General features: G+C 41.5%; 1 protein-coding gene across 1 annotated transcript in view; it reads left to right on the top strand.

The window, feature by feature from the left end:
* The window catches only part of LOC112547261 (kelch domain-containing protein 3-like), a 68,529-nt gene extending 60,034 nt beyond the window's left edge, over positions 1-8,495 (top strand). Inside the window, exons 18-19 of the mRNA XM_075931858.1 lie at positions 6,116-6,220; positions 7,409-8,495. Of these exons, the coding sequence (XP_075787973.1) occupies positions 6,116-6,220; positions 7,409-7,513 (210 nt within the window). The 3' untranslated portion in view covers positions 7,514-8,495. The remainder of the gene's footprint in view (positions 1-6,115; positions 6,221-7,408) is intronic.
* The last annotated feature ends 379 nt before the right edge of the window (positions 8,496-8,874 follow it).

The raw sequence follows: 8,874 nt of genomic DNA on the forward strand, positions 1-8,874 counted from the left end.
CGTTGTAATATGTCTCTGCATGACTTAGCCAGCTGTTATGTCCCTTGGCTACCAAATTCCAAGACATGCTGCTGTTCTGAAAGATTAATGGTCTGTTTTTCCAGTACCATTCTACTCTACTTCCTCCTGCTTTGTAGGATTCAGAATCCTCTCTGGTGTGTAGCATCATCTATATATATTTGCTTTATATATTTAAATCTTTAATTTTAATAGCATACTAGGATACTTTCATCTACCGCTTAGAGTTTAGAGGCCTGATTTGGATATTTAGGCGGCAGGGTGTCTCTTTCTATATCTTGACCCCAGTGCTCCCTTCTGGTAATGAGTGGATCTCAGCATTTTCTTTCCTTTGTCTGCTCTTTCTGCTAACCTAAAGATGCTAACCTATGCTCTCCACATCCAATTCTTCCCAGAACAATACTGCAGTCTGAAACAGATGAATGTCCTTTATGGCAATCCGGGCACGAATCTATCCAAGAATCTTTCAAATATCTATGATAAAAGTAACGGCTCAGAATTTCTTGCTTCCAGCCTGGGTGCAACAAATTATTTCACAGGGTGTTATTCAACATGGAGATGACTTAATGTTTTGGGAGAACATTGATGGGCAATGGTTGCCTTGAAAGGCAAGATATCTGTGTATTCAGCTGCTTTCTCCCTCCAGTTCTGCAAGGCCCAGGGAGGCAATGGCTTTCCTTGAAAGGAAGAGATGGGAGCTGTTGCCTGCTTCTAGGAAGCCTGAACTGACCTCCTGATAGAATCATAGAATACTAAATTGGAAGGGTCCTCGAGAGGTCATTAAATCCAGTCCATTGCCTTCACAGCAGGACCAAGCATCTTATAGATCAGGGGTCTCCAAACTTTTCAGCCCGAGGGCCGCATTAACTATCAAACAGCAGTTCGGGGGCCGACTACACACTTGAGGTCCAAATAAAAAACAATCAAAACATGGATGTTGTTTTTAATTATTTATTTAATATTATTTTATTCAGTTATTATTTAATAACACATTGATACACTACACATGAACACCTGTATTAGTGTGAATGGTGAAATTGTTTCCTGGATGCCAAAATAGCAGACATTTCTGGCTTTAGATTTGTTGTCCCTAACATCAACAGTGACCTGAGATTATCATCGGACAAGTTTGTTCTCAAATTGTTCTTCACGTAATTTTTTTTCCGTAGACAAAAAGGTCTCCACGGGCCGGATGAGAGGGCCTCGCGGGCCGCATCCGGCCCGCGGGCCGTAGTTTGGAGACCCCTGTTATAGATCATTCCTCATAGATTCTGTCTAACCTGCTCTTACATATCTCGAGTAATGGAGATTCCACAACCTCCCTAGGCAATTTATTCCAGAGTTTAACCACCTTGACATTTAGGAAGTTTTTTCTAATTACCAACCTAAACCTCCCTTGCTGCTATTTAAGCCCATTGCTTCTTGTTACATCATCAGAGGCTAAGGAGAACAATTTTTCTCACTCCTCCTTGTAACATCCTTTTAGACACCTGAAAACTGCTATCATGTCTCCTCTCAGACTTCTCTTTTCTAAACTAAACATATCCATATCTTTCAGTCTTCCCTCATAGGTCATGTTTTCTAGACTTCTAATCATTTTTGTTACTCTTCTCTGGACCTTCTCCAATTTCTTCACATCTTACTTGAAATGTGCTGCCCAAAACTAGACACCACAGTCCAACTGAGGCCTAATCAGTTCAGAACAGAGTGGAAGAATTACTTCTCATGTCTTGCTCACAACACTCCTGTTAATACATCCCAGAATCATGTTTGCTTTTATTTGCAACAGTGTCATACTGTTGACTCACATTTAGCTTGTGATCCACTATGACCCCTAGACCCCTTTCAGGATATTTGCCTTCTCCTCAAATCTTACAAGTCATTAAAACTCATCTGTGCCTTTCCTCTGCTCACTGTCCATTCCTCTAAAGACTAACAAGATGGTATAATAGTTGATGAGCTTTTGTGGGCCAGACCCACTTCCTCAGATCATATTCTGGAAGAGAATTGGCATGACTATATATACCAAAGGAATACAATGAAAAAAGTGAACACGTCATAAAACTGACATCAGATTTTGTACAAAAGGTGGGGTGAGGGAGAGGGAAGGAGAGAATAGCTATTTATGAGTCAATGAATGGCTAATCAGGAGTGATAAGTGGGGAAGCTATTTTTGTAATCGTTAAGGTAATTAGCATCTTTGTTAAGGCCCATTCATAAAGTGTCAAATTTAAGCATGAAAGAAAGTTCTGAAGTTTCCCTCTGTAATCTGGTGTTAAAGTCTCTTTGAAATAAGATTCATGTAGTAAGGTTGTTAAGATTATGTCCAGGTAGGTTGAAATGAAAAGCAACTGGTTTTTCCTTGTGAAGATGTCTGATTTGTGGGCATTAATTCTTTGGCAAAGTGTCCGAGAAGTCTGTCCAATATACATAACAGAAGGACACTGTTGGCACATGATGGCATAAATTATATTTCTGGATGAACAGGAATATGTATTCTTGATCGTATAACTGACATGGTTAGGTCCAGTGATGGTGTCACCAGAGCTGGGCGTGCGGTGCCTGATTGCAGCTATAAGGGGCACCGCACACCCCTTACAGCTGCCATCAGGCACCCGCCATAGGTTGGGGCCCCGGGCAGCTGCCCAGTTAGCCCATGTCTTAATTCGGCCTTGCACTGGGTTAAAGTGCAGTGCTTACTTACTAGACATTGCTGTCTCACAGCAACTAGGCAAAGCAAAGACAAATAGAGGTGGAAAAGGAAGAAAAAAGAAGCAAAAGGAAGAAAAATAAAGAGTATGTAACAGTAGAGAGATGGAAGAAACTGGATAGTGCATCATCTGATATAGAAACTCCTGTGTTCCAAGGTGAGGAGGGTGTTGTACTTGAATACTTGATAGATATTTTAGATCATAGACAAGCATTTAATTGAGTCTATTAACACAGAGACACAGAATTTTCACCTTTTAACCTTTTACAGGATTAACTAACTAGCAAGTAGCAAAGTAGTCTCTTTGTTTCTAAGGCTATGTCTGCACTACAAAGTTTTTTTGGAAAAAACGCCATTTTTCTGAAAAAACTTCAATTACGTCCACACTGCAGTCACATTCTTTCGGAAAAAAAATCAAAAGAACAGAGGTGTTTTTCTGACATTGGTAAACCTCTTTCTATGAGGAAGAAGCCTTTTTCTGAAAGAGCTCTTTCGGAAAAAGGTGTGTGTGGGAAGAGGGAGTTCTTTCGACAGAAGAGGAAAGAGGAAAAAGCACAGGTGCCCTGGTGGCCACTCCATCCATAGCAATCACAATTTAAATGCGAGATAGCGTCCATTCATTGTGGATGCTCTCTTTCAAAAAAGCAGATCGCTTTTTCGATGCACTCTGGCAGTGTGGTTATTCTCTTTCGGAAGAAGTTTTTTTTTTTTGGAAGATCTCTTCTGGAAAAGCTTCTTCCAAAAGAAGCCTGCAGTCTCGACATAGCCCCCATCACAAACTATTTTAGGTAACAGGTGGGACCAGCTATTGAAGAGTAGATCATGCCAGGAAATGTAGATTTTATTAATGTGAAAGTTTGAAGTGCAGGAGTAAAACACTGAGTCAGGATCCGATCCAGATGTGTTGCACAAAGTATTTTCAATCATATTTCTGAATAACTGAAAAATAGTTTTCCTTCCTTTGTCCTTCTAAGCACCTGCTCCTTATTCAGACACTCCTGTGCTTAGCCAACTACGTGGCTTCCCCAGTGCTTTTCAGCTTCTCTTCCACTCTCCCTTCTTCTAGGCCAGGGGTCAGCAACCTACACCTGCGTGCCATAAGTGGCACGCAAGCCAATTTAGAGTGGCACGTGACGGGAGCTTAGCCTCCCCTCCCCCACACATACGGAGGCCAGGTGTTGGCCTGCAGCTGCTCTACTGGCCCCAACCAGAGCCAGAGCCGGAGGCTGTGTGTTGGGCTGGGGGCTGATCCTCCTAGGTTGGAGCATCCCTGCCTGTGGCACGCCAAGCCCCACAGAACTAGAGCAGCCCACTGACCATAAGTAGTAAGCATCACTCAGTAAGGGTGATGTTAACCATTCACATCCCTATTTTGAATAGGAGTTTAACAGCTGGGCTTTCTTCTTTTATATTGATGTATGTGTGTATGTGCTCACACACATGCACGCTGGCTTAATTTTTGTTTTTAAACTACTCAGCTGGTGGACTTATTTGAGCTTATAAAAGATTTTAAGTTAGAAGTATTATTTTTTGGATTTTATAGGAATATCTATAATTATTTTTAAAGTTTTATTTTGATGATAATTTTTATTGTTTTGGCTGCTTTATTATTGACAAAGGGATGTAGGGGGTTTATTTGGGGTTTCTCTTTTTATTTTTACTTATTTTATGTTTAATATTAATCACTTAATGTACAAGTAAAACTTTTAAAGCATCACAGGAAAAGCTGGAATGGAGCCCAGGGCAGGAGACCAAGTAGTCTGCGTGGTGAAGGGCGCCCCTACACCCCTCCCGGTAGAGTGGCGTGCCCCAAGACAGGAGGGTTAAATCTGGCACACCACTTCAGAAAGGTTGCCAACCCCTGCTCTAGGCAAACAGCAATTCCCAGAAATCCCAGCTTTCCTGGAGAGAGGGCAGCAGACATCAGATCTCCCATTCCCATTTATTTTCGTTTTCAGAGCTTTCAGCCCCCACTTCTGCCATTTGCATTGGCATAAGCTGTCACAACTTTACGGGTTTCATTGGAAATCAGCGGCTGTAGCTGGGCTGTAGCATGCGCTGTGTGCCCCGGGGGTGGGCCTGTGCACCCTAAGAGGATGGGCCTGCTCCCCACGGGTGGGCCCGCGCATGCACTGTGTGCCTGGGGGCAGTGCTGCACACCTGTGCCTGGGGCGCCAGAATACCTCGGGCCAGCCCTGATTAGGAGGAGCTTTGCCAGCAGATCCAGACAAGTGATTATTCCCCTTTATTCAGCTCTGGTGAGGCCACATCTGGAGTATTGTGTCCAGTTCTGTGCCCTCCACTATAGAAAGGATGTGGACGCATTGGAGAGGGTCCAGCAGAGGGTGACCCAAATGATTAGGGGTCTGGAGCACTTGACCTATGAGGAGAGGCTGAGGGATTTGGGTTTGTTTAGTCTACAGAAGAGAAGAGTGATGCTGGATTTGATAGCAGCCTTCCACTTCCTGAAGGGACGTTCCAAAGAGGATGGAGAAAGGCTGTTCACAGTAGAACAAGGAGCAATGGTCTCAAGTTACAAGGCGGGAGGTCTAGGCTGGATATTAGGAAAAAGTATTTCACTAGGAGGGTGGTGAAGCACTGGAATGGGTTACCTAGGGAGGTGGTGGAATCTCCATCCCTAGAGGTTTTTAAGTCTTGGCTTACAAAGCCCTGGCTGGGTTGATTTAATTGGGATTGGTCCTGCTTTGGCCAGGGGGCTGGACCTCCTGAGGTCTCTTCCAGGTCTATGATTCTATGATTTTAGCTATTCTGTTGCTTTCTTTGTTTGGTCTGTGCTGTAATAGATGACTTCTGGGTATCCACCTGGCTTTAACAATCTGTTTCTTCTCTTCTCTGGGTAAGTACTGTAATTTTAAGAATGCTCAATGAAGATCTTGTAGGTGTTTGTCTCCGTCTGAGGGACTAGAGCAAATGGGGTTGTATCTTAGGGCTTGTCTGTTCGCAGTGGATCATGTGATGTGTTCTGGATGGAAGCTGGAGGCATGTAAATAAGAATAGTGGTCAGTAGGTTTCTAGTAAAGAGTGGCATTCATGTAACCATCCCTTGTTTGTTCTGTAGTGTCCATGATGTGGATCTTTTGTGTGGACTGGTCCAGGCTGAGTCTGATAGTGGAATGGAAATTGTTGAAATCCTGATGCAAGTCTTACAAGGGCTTCCTTCCCGTGATTTCAGATGATGACGATGTCATTGATGTATTGCAAATGTCCTGAAGTTTGGAAGAGTCCTAGGATGGGCACATGCCTTTTACAGCACACTTCACTAGATTTTGGGTTGTCTTTTGATGTATAAGTAATTGAACATGGATAACTGTAAAGCCTGTACCACTTAGTAGTATATCTTTTCATTTTTGTGTGTTTTTAAACCAGGAACTACAGGAGCTGCTGGATAAGCACAAGGCCCAAAATGAAGCCTGGCTCAAAGCCAGAGCAGAGGAGAATGACAAGGAAAGAAAAGAAATATGTAAACTGAGGGTAAACTTTTTCAAAGTAATTTATAGTTAGCTGCATAACGAGTCCATTTGGATCCTTTCTGTGAGCACAATTTGTATAGCAATAATGAAATAAGCAAAAAATAAAAATTCCTTGAACATCGCATATGAAGATGATACAACAACAACAAAACCACTGTTGCCAAAATATTCTGGAAGGAAACGTTAAATGAATCACAGACTGCTAGTTCTGGATCACATTTTTAATTTGCTTTCAAATAATTTAATTGTTTTCTCCTTCAGCTTTTTAGTTATGGTAACTAAAATAAATAAATGTGTTTCTAGCAACCAGTTGACTTTTGCATGAATGATGAACATGTCTTGTTTCACTGTTGCTCTGTTTTAGCTCTGATTTCAGCATCCCTGTATACTTCATTTTATGAGGAATAAAGAATGTTCTGAAAGAGGAGTTTTTCTGACATTTGGCCCCGTGTAGATGGGCCAAATGTTGGAAAAGTCTCTTCCGAAAAAACAAGTGGAAAAAGATACACAAATTGTGGTTCGCAATTTGTGTATCTTTTTCCAAAAAAACCCATTATTGTAGACATAGCCAGAGAGATTTAGTAGGTAAAGAGAAACTACTCAGTAGCTTTCACAGGAACTAGATGCTCTTTGTGGAATGATCTTCTGCCCAGCCCGTAGAAACTGGAGCAGGAGGTAATGCTGTCAGAAATAGTAATAATTCTTGCTGGGTTCCTTCTTGAGGTTTCTACTATGTAGTCTCTGGGGACCTCAGCCTGCTGGAGCTGTGTTACAGAAGAGGGAGGGATAATAGAGAAACATAGGAAGCAGCCATCCATCAGGGCTGCTCCCCCACCCCCGGAGATCTGGAAGTATTTTTTTTTTCCTGTGGACCCTTAAGTATGGAGGCTGCACTCCCTGCCTACTCCAGGCCCCCAAAGCTTTGCCAAGGGAGAGGACAATTTCCTGCAACCTGCTAAGCTTGTGAATTTTCATTTTGATCTGTCCCTAAATTACTTTTTCCACTTGGCAGTGAACTAGTTGGATTTTGTTTGTTTTGGGTTTTGAATTTTACTTGATCATGGTTGTGCATCTCTAGCACTTATGGGTTTTTTGGATTGGGTGATAAAGAGAGGTTACATTTTTAACTCATTTTTCATCATTATGTTCTTATGTTCTTATCTAAAGCTTAGTCTCCTGTTCTTTGTAGGAAGAGATTCTTCATGATCAGGAGCGGCTAAAAGAAGAACAGCAAAATGTTCAACAGCGCAATCAGCAACTGCTTTCTATTATGCAACAGTTTAAAGGAATGTGACCAGTGTGCTGAATAAAGCTTGAACCACATGATCAAGATCATAGCAACAATACACCCTACTCAAACAACTGAGCTCTTATATACTAATATATATTAAAAAATCCAGTTACTGTGCATGCTGAAGGACCATAACCAGTTAGTGTGAAAAAGAGTTTAATCTCCCTAGGTTTCTCATGAACACTGAAATAATATCTCAATTAAATTTCTACCCCCTACCTTTCGTGCATTTTCCATTTTGATTCAGTGTTCTTTTCATATTTTTGAAGAATTATCTCCCTGCCTTGTCTGATCTTAAAAAAAGAAGAAAAGGCAGAACACGATGGCTGCCCTAATGAAAGCTGAACTCACAGAGTTTTATTTCAGGGTCATGTAGTTAGTATTAGGACGTCATTCATATGCCAGCAAAAAGAACAGCTGGATTGTCAAGTACGATCTTCTTGTTAAAGAAAAACAGTTAAATATTTTGTAACCGTGGGAATGAAGACAGAAACTGTAACTAGGATTATATTATTAGACTTTATGGCCAGACTCTGCTTACAATTAAACTGGTATACATGAAGAACAAGTCTAGTGACTGCTATGGAGTGACACTGAATTTATACGGCAGGAAGCTAAGAACAGAATTTTGAAACTGGACCTTGCATTGGAGGGACCAAATATGAAATGTTTAAACAGCTTATAGTAATAAGGAAAAAATCACGTTTGCTGTGTGCAGAGGAGTTGTTTAAAGTTCTTAGGCATTTTGTTTTCAATTTCATTCATAAAAAGGGACATTTCCACTACATGCATCTGACAAAGTGGGTCTTTGCCCACAAAAGCTTGTGCTCCAATACATCTGTTAATCTGTAAGGTGCCACGGGACTCCTCGTCGCATTCATAAAAAGGAAAGTTGTTTTACTCATCTGCTTCTCTGTATTAAACTGTTCCTCCTTTTAAAATCTCAGTGGGCAGTTTTATACCATAAGTTTTCAGTCAAAATTCCACAGTGGTTGACATTAGCTGGGGGAGGGGAGAAGAGGGAGTTCTGCTGAAAAATTGCTGGCACGATAACTCCACATCATAGAATTTTTTCCAACAAATTGTCACTGTAGAGGAAAAAGTTGGAAATGTTTTACCATATTAGCAATATTCAGACCCTATGTCAGAAGTGGTATAGAAATTAGACCTGCTTATTGGCATCGTTAGGAACAAAAGGGGCAGCTACACAACTGCCTAATTGTATTACGCGGTCCCTCAAAGGAATATTGCCCATAGCCAGGAATGATCAGTTCCTGTTGTCTAGTCTAAACAAAAAAAACCTTTAGAATACTCCCTTTATCCATAAACAAATCGGCTACGTCTACGCTGGCCCCTTCTTCGGA

The sequence above is a fragment of the Pelodiscus sinensis genome, chromosome 6, assembly GCF_049634645.1.
Source record: "Pelodiscus sinensis isolate JC-2024 chromosome 6, ASM4963464v1, whole genome shotgun sequence".
NCBI classification, from domain to species: domain Eukaryota; kingdom Metazoa; phylum Chordata; order Testudines; family Trionychidae; genus Pelodiscus; species Pelodiscus sinensis.